At 36.0% G+C, this 14,340-nt stretch overlaps 1 protein-coding gene and 1 pseudogene across 1 annotated transcript; both read left to right on the top strand.

Annotated features, from left to right (window-relative positions):
* Positions 1 to 1,585: 1,585 nt before the first annotated feature.
* Positions 1,586 to 2,285, top strand: LOC121321663 (annotated as a pseudogene).
* A 2,898-nt stretch (positions 2,286 to 5,183) lies between these two features.
* On the top strand, positions 5,184 to 6,441 carry LOC121321662 (interferon-induced protein with tetratricopeptide repeats 1-like). The gene is made up of 2 exons (XM_041260657.1): positions 5,184 to 5,624; positions 5,889 to 6,441. Exons 1-2 carry the CDS (start codon positions 5,184 to 5,186, stop codon positions 6,360 to 6,362), a joined length of 915 nt encoding a protein of 304 aa, XP_041116591.1. The 3' UTR covers positions 6,363 to 6,441.
* Positions 6,442 to 14,340: the final 7,899 nt, after the last annotated feature.

Below are 14,340 nucleotides of genomic sequence, written 5' to 3'. Positions count from 1 at the left end.
AACAAACAAAAACACAGCACTGACAGTTTCTGGCAACAATACACTTTTACTGTCCTTCCGGCTTTTACTCACTACAAACCAAATGCGAAGGAATAGATTACGATTTTCCGTCCGCCTTATATGCTGTCACGCATGACACCTTGGTAAGTGAATGCAGCTGCCTTTACAATCTGCGTCTGCTACATTGTTTCCCTTCCAGGTCAATACATTGTTGCAATAGATTCTCACCTTTTTCCAGACTGACTGACTTCCTGACCCGGGGAAAGAACTGTCAAGCCAGCCCGTCCAAAAAAAACTCTGTCCTTGCTTAGCGCCTTCACAGGTCGGGAGAGAGATTTACAACCAAGGTTCATTGTATTTCTGTCACAGTTCCCCGTTTGGAGTTTTTTTTTTCTCTAATCTGGTTGCTGTCAAGACATCTTAAGGTAAGACAGTAATATTTGTAATGTTTTATTAAACTTTTGTGGGGAACCTCGCTGACAGTGTGTCTAGACATAAATAATTAGAAATGAGTAGTTTTAAGTTCAACTGGAGAAACTTTTACTTTTCATGACTAGATTTGATGAAAATATATTCACTTATTATTTGCACATTTCTTTTGCGTTATGAAAAAATGACGTATCGATACATTGGATCTTTATGAAAACTATACATTGATTGAAAAAAAAATGTATATAGGGCATAATGTTAATGTAGTTTTCAAACCTTGTTTTTTTTCTCCTTTGGACAGTGGGGTTGATGGATTTTGTTCTTCTTAATTTATTGTTATGTTTACATTGGATATTTGTCACAAAATAAGGCAAAGGCTAGTGACGGCAGGAATATGAAAATTGGAGAGTGCTATATTTAAATGCCAATGTATTTATCAAACGTGTCTTAAAGCATTGGGATTATTTTTTTATACCATGCTCTATAAAACAGTTGCTGTTTTTTTTTTAAGCATTTTAACTCGATAATGATTGATAATTGTTAGAATTTGCACGATAATCAATGTCAAAGGCAAGGTTCAATTCACAACACTAGTGCATACCTATGTATGTTCTGTTTCAACATGTTGAACATGTTAGCGGCTGGTGTTGCCCCAAGTGATTAAGAGTAAATATCATCTAATCGGTCCTATTGAACGGATGGTGAATGGGCAGTGTGTACCTGCACAGGTGTGAACAGGTAATTGTTGTAGGTGTTGTCCTGTTATAGAACATGGTTCCACAGTATATGAAAAGAGTATAGGAGTGATAGAAAAAGGGAAAGAAAATAGAAAGAGTAAAGCTATGGGAACGTTCAATTGAGTGAAAGGTGAAATATAGGGGAGGTGGATGTTAAAGTCGAAAACTAAAGAAGGAAATAACTTTTTTGTATACTAGTGTTATTATATTTTATTATATCTGTCTTTGTAAAATAGATTTTAAAAATTATGTTTGGTCAATTAGGTTTCTAAGCCATGCAGATATCCAGCACACAGTCACAGTTACTACTCAGCAGTATCCATAATGCTAGCTTATTAAAGTAGATTGCCAGTTACATATATACAGTTTTGTTAAGTGCACAAATGTATTAACTAGTGACAAACATTTATTTTCTTCTTATGAAACTTGGAGCCAGATATTACCCAAGTTCAAAAGAAACATTCCAAAAGGCCCTTCATGGAGATCCAGATAATCTTTCACTTAATAATGTATATGCAATTGTTCTTTACCGACTTGAGGGGCTTAGGAGAAGAAAAGTGAAAACAGAGTCCAGTGATGCTGTGAAACAGTTGACAAGTTTTACTCTTAGAGCCCAACAACTCAGAGGCTATGATACTCTTGGCTCTAAAACTTTAATGGTACAGAAAGGAAGAGTCCAGAAAGTTAATGGAAAATGCCCATAGAGTACTCCTGATGTGCCACAGGTTACACGCTATGTGGCAAAATATTACAGGGCAGAAGGTGCCATTGACAAGGCCTTTGAAATCCTTAACAAGGCTATAGAACTGGCTCCACAGTCCTCATTCTTGCACCACCAAATTGGGCTGTGTTACAAACAGGAGCTTGGCAAAATGTTTACAGGAAAAATAAATGAGCAGCGTGTTCCTTTGGATGTAAAAATGGTCAAGGTGGAAGAGTGGATCCACTACTTTAAGAAATCTGTAGAACTTGAAGCCTTCCAATTTACATGCTAAAGTCAGTTTAGCAGAAACCTATGGACAAAACAGGCAAATGGAAGAAGCCGAAAAGATTTTCACTGATGTGCTGTCTAAATACATTTGCAAATCAGCGACTCAAGACCAACACAGGAGACAGTGAGGCCTGTGAAATAATTTATTTTGTTTGCATGCAAGATGGGCTAAAGAAGAAAGCTGTGGAGTACTCTTTGAAGGCAAAGCAGTTTTCGTCATTTAATGCTGAGGACCTAAGTGCTCTCTGTGATGAAAAGCTGAACATTTAATAAAAAAAGAATTTAAAAAATGGCTAGTGGAAGATATATGGTCATGGTTAAATAAGGGAGAGTCACAATTATTTTGTATAAATATGGTAAAGGTTTTACTGCACCGAATGGATTACAATTGCAATTTATAACAAGGTAAAACTTATTAGAGACTTGATGAAGGGACTAGCCAAACATATCTGCTTGACTTTTTATGTTTTTTTAAAGGCACAAAATGTAGAGATGAGAAAATGGAAAAGTAATCTCATGTTAGATAATTATACTAATATCACTTACTTACTATTTTGTTTCTTACTACTCTGTTTGCAGGCAACACTGTTTAAATAAACATGTATAATGTTTGCAAACATAATGTGCTATTGATTTGCTTATTTCCTATCTACTGTTATCATCTTTAGCAGGGGTAGTATAGTAAAAGTTTTTGATAACCTCATTCCCTGATCATGAACATTTCCCTAAGTACGGCTGAAAAGCAGTATTCCAATTTTAAAAGTGTTTAAAGTCTGACAATATGGACCAAACATTGTGTTGTCTTCAAAAGAGATTTAACCAGGGCTTTGGATTTGTATGTAGAGTGCAATGCATGTGCAAAGCAACGCTTTACAGTGATGTATTTCATATGTTAAAGTAGATAGTATTGTCAGACCAAGATCACAAACGCAGACCCAGCATGTAAGTCACTGAACATTATTGACAATATTTTATAGCCCAGTATACACACATATTTTTCATAAGATTAATATTACTATATATTGAATATGGCTTTGTGAAAGGACAGCATCAGGGTCCAGGCTGGTTAATGGCAGGAATTAGACCCAGAGACAGAAAGCTGCAGGTATAAAGCGCTACTCCATACTTTATTAAACAAAAACACAAAACACAGGAACAAAGAAAAAGGCACAAGGGCCAAAACAAAAGGGTTAAAAAAAAAGAACACACTTGTAGGCTACTAAGTTACTAAGTTACTAAGTTACTAAGTTACTAAGTTACTAAGTTACTAAGTTACTAAGTTACTAAACAGTCCAAATCACAAATCCCTCCAAGAAACAAAAGTTTTCTGGCTCCTTTATACATGTGGTCACTCCCCAATTAGCACCAATTAGCTAACTGTGGAATGGTCACACCTGTGATTGCTGGCAGGAATAGATTTAACCCCATCCCTGCCAAACTTACATTCCCACATACACACACACACTATTTACAGCCCTGCCACAGGCATACTGTTATTGAAAGTAGTAAAGTTATTATTATATTTGTTTTATTTATTTTTTTACTGGGTTATTCAAAGTAATAGTAATAGATTTTATACTGTTTATTAGATGTGATACACAAAATCTAGGCAAATATAAACAAAACCATTTTCTTTACATTTCCACACATACCTGTAGAAGAGTTTTTGATGTATTGGAAGCTAATGATTGTATATCACAGTTAAGTAAAAGTGAATATAATTAAGTTATTTATTTACCTTTTGCAGCTTTAAAATGCATGCTTTATCTCAGCAGTCATTGTCATATCTGTGGGTGTGATGCAAAAAATGAGATCTATTATTGGAATATGTTCTGTTTTCTTATTCAAGCTGTTATTGGATTTACTTTTGGTATCTACTGATAGCTTTCTGTTTTTCAAAACCACAGCTACTAAGCAACCCCTGCCAAATAACATTCTACTGTTGAAAGCCATGTGATATTATTTGCTCATTTGGGCTCTCTTTAAATATAGGTCAGCAGTAACAATTTAGTTTCAGCAGGTCCTGAAGAGAAAAAGTCTTGAATCAACGAATTATTTGGTCACTGACAACCAGTCTTCATTATGGAGCAAGTAAGATTCAATGTTCATATTACATTTATTTTGATAGAAAAAATATAACTCTACTACTATTATGGCTTCTGGTAGACATCATTTTGTACTTTCTTCAATGTTAAATAAAAGATCTAAATGGTGTTCATATAGGTTGTTTTTTTTTAATCCTAAAATTCTAGGTGATGCTAATTGATCCATTTCTGGGAAGTTTTTCTGTGCCAATTTGCAGTTTTAGGGTTCCATACTTTTTGTTTTCAGAAACGTATAATAAATTAATATTTCTTCATAACATATTTGTTTGCTTGTTTTGTAACTTTTGGAAATTCCAGGAGAGGGCTATATATAGTTCTGGGCTGATTGATACAGAGTATTATATTAATAAGTGTCCATTGGATACCTGGATACGTCCATACTGCTCTGAAAGACATTTGGGTGGGCTGGGTCTAAGGGGCTTCAGATCCTAACAGACCCTGTTGGAAACCCATTGGTCTTGAATCTAATCAGAAAATTTCACTGATCAGCCTCACGTATTTTTAACCAAACCCCAATAGCTTTTAAAGGTAGATTCTCCTAGCTCAGGCTTCAGAAAAAACAACACTGTTAAATAAACTTTGTTACAGTATAACATATAATTGTTTTGCAACAATGAACCCTATTCATAAAGCCTCAATGTGAGTTATTTAAAGAATGAAATAGTTTGATATTTTATAAACATGTTCTGGGCCATTGGTGAAGAAACACACAAGTCTAGAACAGTTTAATTAACAAATATATTTATTTAAATAATCAAAACAGACATTAAATAACATACAAGATAAATCTTTGTGAATTGGGCCTAATAATACACTTATACAATATTTTATTGCTAAGTTTCTTTTTAGTATTACTTGTCTTGTGATTGAGTTGCAATTTCACAAAACTAACAATATTAATGAATTGCTTTCAGTTCAAACATGGACAACTCGTTGAAAACAAAGCTCCTTCAGCTAGAATGCCATTTTACGTGGGATTTCAAAAAAGAAGACACAAGCATTGCTGATTTGGAAGAGAGACTGCATGAAGAAATTCAGTTTTCCCAGAAAAAATATAAGGGAAGCTCATACAATTACTTGGCTTATGTGAAACACATGCAAGGTTTAAACAAAGAAGCACTGACATTTCTAGAACAAGCAGAAGAAATTACAAGGAAGGACCATGGAGATGAATTTGAGAAGCTGGTCATTGTTACTTATGGGAACTTTGCCTGGGTGTACTATCACATGGGTGAGCTCACCAAAACTCAGAGCTACCTAGAGAAGCTGGAAGACATTTGCAAGAAGTTCCCCAACAAAGCCTCCCGCTACAGTGTCCTCCTTCCTGCTGTGTATGGGGAAAAGGGATTGTCCTTTTTAAAGGTTTGTGCAAAGTATTATGATAGAGCAAAGGAATGCATTGAAAAAGCTCTAGCAGAAGAACCTGATGAGAAGGAGTGGAACACCGGGTATGCCATTGCACTGTACCGCCTTGAAAGAATGGAACAAGACAACATTACTGTGAAATCCTCAGCTGCACTGAAACAGTTAACATGTGCTCAGAAGCTTGATCCAGAGAACCCCATTATCATAGCATTTTTGGCATTAAAACTTCAGGTATGTAAGCATCATGAGGAAGCTATGTAGTTAGCTGAACAAGCTCTGAAAATGTCACCAGACAACCCCCAAGTATTTCGATATGTGGCAACACTTTACAGAAAGCAGAAGTCTTTTGACAAATCTTTGGAACTTTTAACAGAAGCACTGAAAAACTTACCTAATTCAAGGTTTCTGAACTACCAAATAGCCCTGTGTTACAAATCCAAAGCATTGATTTTGAAAAGACAAGGCGATCATTATCAGAAGAACAGACACATCTGCCAACTCTCCAGGCAATACATTTTTCACTTGGAGAAAGTGGCACAGTCGAATCCCTCATTTGTTTACCCTCAGATAGATTTGGCAGAAATGTATGCAGAATACGAAAACATTCAAAAGGCAGAAGAACTATTTCAGATTTTATTTAGTTTGACTACTATCACACCAGAAGAGAGGCAGACACTTCATCGTCGTTATGGAATTTTCCAATTACAATATAACAATCAAAGCAGGGGGCTATAAAACACTTCAAAGAAGGATTACAAATACAATATCCCTCTTTGGAACACAAGAGGTGTTATGATAAACTGAAAGAAATTTCCAGGAGACGTATTGAATGGAATCCCAAAGATGGAGGAACTCTGTGGTTTATTCATCAAATGAAAGATAGGAAACTCCAAGCAATAGAGTACTGTGAGAAGGCTTTGCTGTGTGACCATGGCAACGAGGAATATCTGAGTGCTCTCTGTGACCTGCACCTTTCATTAAATAAAAACGACTGATACTGCTAACAATAACAGCGGCAGAGAAAACCATGAATAACCTTTCCCAGTAGTACAGTATGCATGTTTGGCTATTTGACCTTATCCACATAGTGTGGGACAGTGGTGGCTGTTTTCTTGTTATGCATATTAATCCATGGCCCTAAATGTTGTTTATTCTAAGAGCTGTTTGATATTGTTCTGTTTGCTTTTCACAGGATTGTGAGATTATTTCGTACTGTGCTAATATTACAGAATGATTGTGTATTTGCATTTATTTATGTTTATGTGTGTGTGGTTTTTTTTTAGTTATTCACCAGTGTATCAAAGTATTTGTATAGCATACTACCATAATATCCTTCAACCTGTGAATTAAAAATACAAGTACTGAAATTATTTTTTATTTTGTAAATGAAAATGGATTGTGACTATTGTTGTAGCAGTACAGGGAAGCTGAATTACATGTACTGTACATCTGAACTTGTAAAATTTGATTTTCTTAAATTAATATTTGTATCTGAATAAATTGCAATAAAACACTGACATTACAGCGAATGCAGCTAACATGAAGTTTTCTCGCATAACCCTCATAAACATAACATAAGCAAAGTTAGGAATGAGAAGAGGCCATTTGGCCCCTCAATTCTTGCCTAGTTTGTAGTTGCTGATGCATCCCAGACCATTGTTCAGTTGTCTCTCAAAGGTAGAACAAATAATCTCTCACCCACATATCATTCATTGTATTGGTTTTCCAAGTCCAGTTTGTGTTTTTCATCAATTCCTTATTTTTTTTTTAAATGTCATCAACAGATCTTTGTCAACGTCTTTTGTGTTACACAGAGATATGTGTGATTGTGTTACACAGAGATATGAGTGATTGTGTTACACAAAGATATGAGTGATGTTTCCTTTTGCAACGTGAAACCAGTAAATCTCAATCTTATCTTGTTCCAATATCAAACTGTGGCACCAGTTCCACCTGCATGCTCCAATCTACATCTATGGCCAAAGGTTTTGCATCACAGAATTACAGAATTAACTAATTTTGTTTCATAAAGTCGAATGAAACTCGAGCCACTTATTGTGTTTTCGCTAGTCAGCCAACATTGCAGATAGCTGTCAGTACCTCATCTTACTTTACAATTTCCTCCCTTTCTTGTTTCTGTTCTGCAATTGAGCATTGACTTTAACTGCAGTGGGCCAAAGAGAGAAACAGCTTAAGATAATTGATTAAGGACTTCTTTATCAACAGTCTTCACTGTGGGGTAAGTGAAGCCCAATACACACACATATGTCTGGATATGCATTGATTTAAGAAAAGTATTCAATCCTGTAACGGGAGGTCTGTGCTAACTAAGCTGACACAAGCATGATTCTGCAGGACGAGGTCGGCAGCCCCGTAGGATCCGCCTGTCAATCAAGGCAATGATACAGAGAGTTTGGGTGAGGGTGTGTTCTCTCCGTCTCTCTGAGTGGTCGGGAGGCGGGCCTTGGGGTGTCGCTTGACCTATAAGAAGAAATGCAGTGACGCTAGTTTTGGATGCCGGTGTAAACAAACCGAGGCAAGAACGAAAGCAGCTGGAGCGATAGAACTAGACAGCAAGCATGGCTCAGGAAGACAGCCGCTATAAACAAAAATAATAGTAATTATTACCTAACTGAGCGGGACGTGTGTATTTAGCTGTGGAAACCGGGGCAACCCCACAGAGTATAGTGAGGGAATAGCAAAGCAGCACCTTTTATTTTGTAGTTTTGATTACAGTGTATTATTTTCCTTATTTATTTGTGCATTGTGTTTTGATTATTATTTCGGGCACTTGTGTGTGCGCCACAAACCAAATCGCCAACCTTTTACTATTGGGTTGAGCTTTGCAGCAGTACCACCTTGTGGTTTAAATAAATCGTTGCAGTCGAGAGGTGTTTCAAATAAAGCTCCTGTCTGTCTCCCGTGTCAGTGAATTCTCCACACCCTTCCACAACCCCCATTAATGTTTTCTTAAATATCTTTCAGTTTACATTTTTGCTAAATACACAGTTTTAGAAAAAAAAAAAAAAATCTTCTGTGCTTCTTGTCTCTTCATCGGGTTTGCTTGTTACTTTGATATTCATTTTACCTTATATACAGTCTTAATCATGCACGAGCAATATATATTGAAAACCTAATCGTAAATTAAGTTTTCAATGTGTTTATGCAGATGAAGAGGTCATCTAATGATCGCTTAAAGAGCATATGAAATATATTGACAAACATTAACAAGGGATAAACTTTTGTAACAATATAACCTTCATTACATGTTGCTTGTCATCTGCTATATATTAAAAAAAGTATGTTTCTTATAATATCCTTATTTAAGTATGTTATATTCAATTTTTATTTAAACTGCTGTATTGACGTATTGACTTAAGCACCAGTACACCTTTATCGATCTATTAATGGATTCTAAAACTTTTTTTTTTTTACTTTTACTTTGTAAAAATAGATTCATTTATTCGTCATGTTTGGCATGTTCTCAAAAATGAATTTATTAATTTTGGAATTGTTGTACAAGAAAAGTGCATAGCTGTTTTTAAATCTCAAAACAAAGCAAAACTAGTCCTTACATTTTTCTGAAGCATGGTAGTGCGGACACCTTTTTTTGTAACTTTGTTTCAGTACTGAAAAACATCCACAATATTTAAATAGCACTAATTTATACTGCATTAAAGAATGTCTAAAATACTGCTTTACGCAGTTCAATTCTGTGGTATATAGTACATACTATCATTGTAAATTCATAACAATTACAAACTAGAGTTTTAAATAAAATCTCACACAAGAATTTCAGTATTTTCAGGAAGGCAATTCCGATTTCAAAAGACTGTAAACAGTTTTCAGAAATCATATTGTGATTCTGTTATTGGATTATAAATATTGTACAAGGATTCGTCAACATCCCAGTACACTTTCTTATTAAAAGACACCACCCAGTGCATAGCACATCCAGCTAATCCAGATTTTTTTTTTTTTGTAATTTCATTTTTGTGATAAAATAAATTAATACATTGCAGTTTGAGCAGCCAGACCCTCTCCCAAACTACAAATGATGACATATTTTATAATGTACAATGAGAGGTACTCGACACACACTGTATTAACTTATATTAACAGTCCCGTCATGTTGTATTATCAATAAAGTATTCTGACTTAATTTTCCAAAAGATAGCACTTTTCAGAAAACCTGAACTCATGTAGATGCACTGATTGTATACCAAAACCATCATGAATTTAACAGCTTGACACATTTTAATTATTTACATTTCAAGGCCAGAAGAAGAGATGGAAGCCAAACTGCTTCAACTAGAGTGCCACTTTACATGGGATTTAAAAAAAGAAGATATTTACATCTAGAAGAGAGATTAGATTAATATTGATTTTTTTCTCAAATGAAGTATAAAGGAAACTTATACAATCACTTAGCGTATGTTCATCACATGCAAGGGGACAATGAGAAAGCACTGCCAAATGTAGAATAACCCCCTGGTTACTCGATATGTAGCCATGTTTCATAAAATATGGGACTGTAGATAAATCACTGGAACTGTTAAAAGGGTTTCTGAAACTGGTACCAGATTCAGGATTTCTCCATCATCAGATCGGCCTCTGTTACAAAGGGAAAATTATCCAGATCCAAGAAGAAACAGGTTTTAATCAGAACAGCACAGAGCCAGAGAATTGCCAGACTGAGCATTTACCACTTGGAAACTGCAACTAAACAGAAGCCATTATTTGCTACAGTTCATATGGAACTTGCGAATACTTTACAATGCAAAACGCAAGCGTCTATGAGAAGCAGAACCTACACCTAGCTTATGGGGATTTCGAACTTTTTCGCAAACACTATAAAGAGGGCCTCAGGCTACTGAAGCACACGTCAGCTGCTAGGAAGTGCTATCAAGCTACAAAACATATTGCCAGCAATGAAAGTGATGGGGAAGGCTTTGGCAGTTTGGGGTTTACCAACAGGTAAACGAGAACTCTGAAGCAATAACATGTTATTAGAAGACATTACTGTTTGACCGTGGCAATTAAGAATATCCAAGTGCTCTTTATGACTTGCAGTGAATTGATCTCAGATCAATTGATGCTGGGTTTTGTTTTGGGTGTGGCATTGTGGGACTGAAAGGGAGTGGCAGAGACACACTCACTTCAGCTCTGCCTAACCTGCTTAGTAAACCACTAAAGTCAATCGGGGAGGAGTCATTAGACTATTTTCCTAAAAGCCATACATCTTTACAGTTAGTTACATTATTAAGACCATAAAGTGTTGGATTTTCCTGGCATTCTGCCCTGTTAAACATACAAATTATGAACTTGTTTTTTGCGCCTATACAATCTCTTTATTTCACTTGTTTTAACAGTATATTAGTGTGGTAAGCCGGACTGAGTGGTGACGTCAGACCCGGAAGAAACAAACACAGCACTGTGAGTGAAATGGTGAAGGTGCTTGCTTGTGCCAGTTTATTGCAAATAAAAGGTTTCAACAGACAAAAACACTTTGTAAAAGAAAACGACGCGTTGGCCAAAACAAACAGACACTAGCCAACAGAGATGAACACTAAACAAACAAGTACCATGCTGGTCCTCTAGCACGACGTAGCAATTGCTTATTATTTATTTATTTTTAAATTTACTTTACTCTCCTCACTCTCCCGTTCTTTCACCCAGGACTCACAACCCCGGGTGAGTAAAACGTGCATCTATATATACTGTGGTGCCTTGATTCAATTACTACTTAATTATTCACTGGAATCCCAGCACTTGAACTAATTTGTGCAATCCCGTGCTCACATACTATTACATACTTTATCTGCACGTGGAGTGATTATGCAATCCTCGTGCCTAAATACAACTATATATTTTAAATCATTCCTGCTACACAGACTCATATCCCGTATACCAATATCTATACACCAACAATAACACACCACACGTAACACAATACATAACACACACATGGGCAGGGCACACTGCCACAATTAGAGCATAGCATGCGTTACGACAAGGGCGCACAAACTTTAATGCTCGGTAGTCTATTTACCAAGTTAGACTTAAGCCGTAGGACCAAAAACCCCAACTTACTCAGACAATTATAATGGAGTTACTACTGCTGTCATTTGCAGGTGTAAGGTTATATATTTACTCTATTAAGCTTTTGCTTTAATATAAACTGTGCAATATACTTAAATAATAAAGATAACAATGTATGCTCATGTAAGGCACCTTATGCAAGGTACTCTTTGGTAGAGGTGCAGAATAACAAGTTGAATATGTCTAATAAAGTCAAAAGGGTTCTGTATTTTTTGTTTACAGGTAAATCCAAAATTCTTTCTACAATCCCCAATATCTTCCCTTAGTCCATTATCTTTTGAAAAATAAACAGACACACATAAATGTGCTTAAATGTTTGACAGTATTTTACATTTTATAACAGTGCAACTTTATAAATACCATTACTGACCCTGCCTTAAATAATACTCAAAAATAAAACGCGATTACTATATTATTATAATTATGATTATTATTACTGTTGTCCTTTTACACAACGCACTTAAACTAAATTATCGACATCATGACATAAACATAATCTTTCACATCCAGTTTGAGCTCTTGTGCACTACTAGCTTGTGAGATACTCTCCCAGCTGTTTCATTTTTTTTTTTTTTTTTTTTTTTTCAATATTCTGGTAGTATCGCCTGGTTTTGAGCTTTCAGGCTCTATTCTATATGCGCAATTTTTTTTTTAATATCACTGCTGGAGCTACTCGTAGAACCGCCGGCTTTTTCAATATTGAAGTACGAGCTTAACACATCGTATTCGAATGGGCAATGGGCATTACGTGCGACCCTCGAAACTGGGATGATTCGGTCCTGCGGGCAACAGCCTCATCAGAAGTGCGATCTCGCTCAAACAAAGACGAGACTATTTACAGTAGATTCAAGGGGAGGTTTGTACAATTAAAACATTTCGCATTTTAATAATAATGGAAACAAAAACTTTGTCATACACATTACATTTCATTTAACGTAATTCCGAACTGAAAACTAAACAAATCGTATTTTTTAACGCTTTATTCAAAATTAATTTTTATGGTACCCCTCGACGGGCCAAACCAAGTGTGACTGCCAGATTTGGCCTGCGGCCCATAGTTCGGGCGGGCCTGTGTTACGAGTGCTGCAAGTGTATTGTACTTGACCTTCAAAGTTTCGTTTTATGGAAAGCTGAAATTGGCAGAGTTGCAAGTTGGATTTCTTTCCGACCTAGACAGCATTGTCATAAACAAGCTTCGTATCTGTGCTGCAGAAGCATGTTTTTCACTGAGGATTATTTAGATGCTTCCTTATTCATAAAAAAAAAAGTTTTTACCTGTGATGGTTATTAGTTAAATACTTTTTTAAAAAGCATTACAGTGGATTGCCAGGTACTGAAACAAAATAGCTAATTAACATAAACAAATCGTCCTCAAATCCAGGTGGTATCCTTTTAATAATCCAATATGAAGGACACAGGAGTCAGGTGATAAACATAAAGCTGCTGATTAAAAAAACAAAGTGTGTGGGTGTGTGTGTGTGTGTGTTGTGTGTGTGTGTGTATATATATATATATATATATATATATATATATATATAAAAATGCTGTAAATCTAAATACACATACTGCTACTGTGTAGATCATCAAATAGGGTTTTCAGTGTACCAATCACCATGAATCAGTGTGCTTACCATCGACTCTGATTAATTACACCGTGTAACAATTTTTTTAATTTTTTTGTTGTTTGTTCCTGGGTAGTAAGTGTTATTTCCTAATTGCTTATGCCTCAAAAGTATAGAAAATGACTATTATTCCCCATAAACTTTGCTTTTGTGACCAGCACAGTGATATTTTGAAATTTACTTATTTTCCAGAACATCCCAGATAGATTCAGTGCTGAGTAAACTTGGAGTAACTTCTAGAACTTTCTAGAACTTTCCAGTAATATAAATAGTAGTATAAATACAGGGGCCTTAAGCCCACCAGTTCAGTTTAGTTCCAGCTGCCTAAATGGATACATATCTGCATTTTTCTGAGATGGCATCAAGAGGCTGCAAGCATCCGGCAGACGCATTTTGCTATGTCTGCGGCCAATTTATCAAGACAAGAGCGAAAAAGTACTCCGTGGAAGCATCTGCTAAGATGTGTGAGGCCTACAAGGCATATTTCGGCATGCCTGTCGGGGATCAAGACAAACCCTGGGCACCTCATATCACCAGCGAGCACTGCAAAAAAACTCTGGAAGGTAAGATGGACAATTGTTGCTCGGAATTTTATGTTATAAAATTTGTTAAAATTTTTAAAATTGTAAAAGTTTTTAATTTTAAAATGTTTTACAATTTTCAATGTTACTGAAAAAATATATCATATATGAAAAATGTTGCGAGAATCTCTTACACATTAGTCATGGGTGAAATAAATGTATTTTTGTAGGATGGTACAGAGGGGAAAAGAGAGCCATGAAGTTCGCTATCCCAAGAATTTGGCGGGAACCCACTGACCACTCAAGCAACTGCTACTTCTGCATGGTGGACCCTTCCAAACGTCGGACTGGCAAGAATGCACCTGCTATCACGTATCCGGACCTTCCTTCATCCATCGCCCCGGTGCCACACTGCCATGAGCTCCCCGTACCCACTCCTCCGGAGAGAGAGCAGCCGTCTTTAGAAGA

The sequence above is a fragment of the Polyodon spathula genome, chromosome 10 (assembly GCF_017654505.1).
Source record: "Polyodon spathula isolate WHYD16114869_AA chromosome 10, ASM1765450v1, whole genome shotgun sequence".
In the NCBI taxonomy this organism is placed as follows: Eukaryota; Metazoa; Chordata; class Actinopteri; order Acipenseriformes; family Polyodontidae; genus Polyodon; species Polyodon spathula.
The sequence above is the reverse complement of the archived record's forward strand: the minus strand, read 5'-3'. Positions and strand labels throughout refer to the sequence as shown.

Excerpts from the sequence above, each read along its gene's own strand:
- LOC121321662 (XM_041260657.1), top strand. The coding sequence starts at position 5,184 with ATGGACAACTCGTTGAAAACAAAGCTCCTTCAGCTAGAATGCCATTTT. Across the intron at positions 5,625-5,888 it reads AGGGATTGTCCTTTTTAAAG|TTAGCTGAACAAGCTCTGAA; the intron begins GTTTGTGCAAAG and ends GAAGCTATGTAG.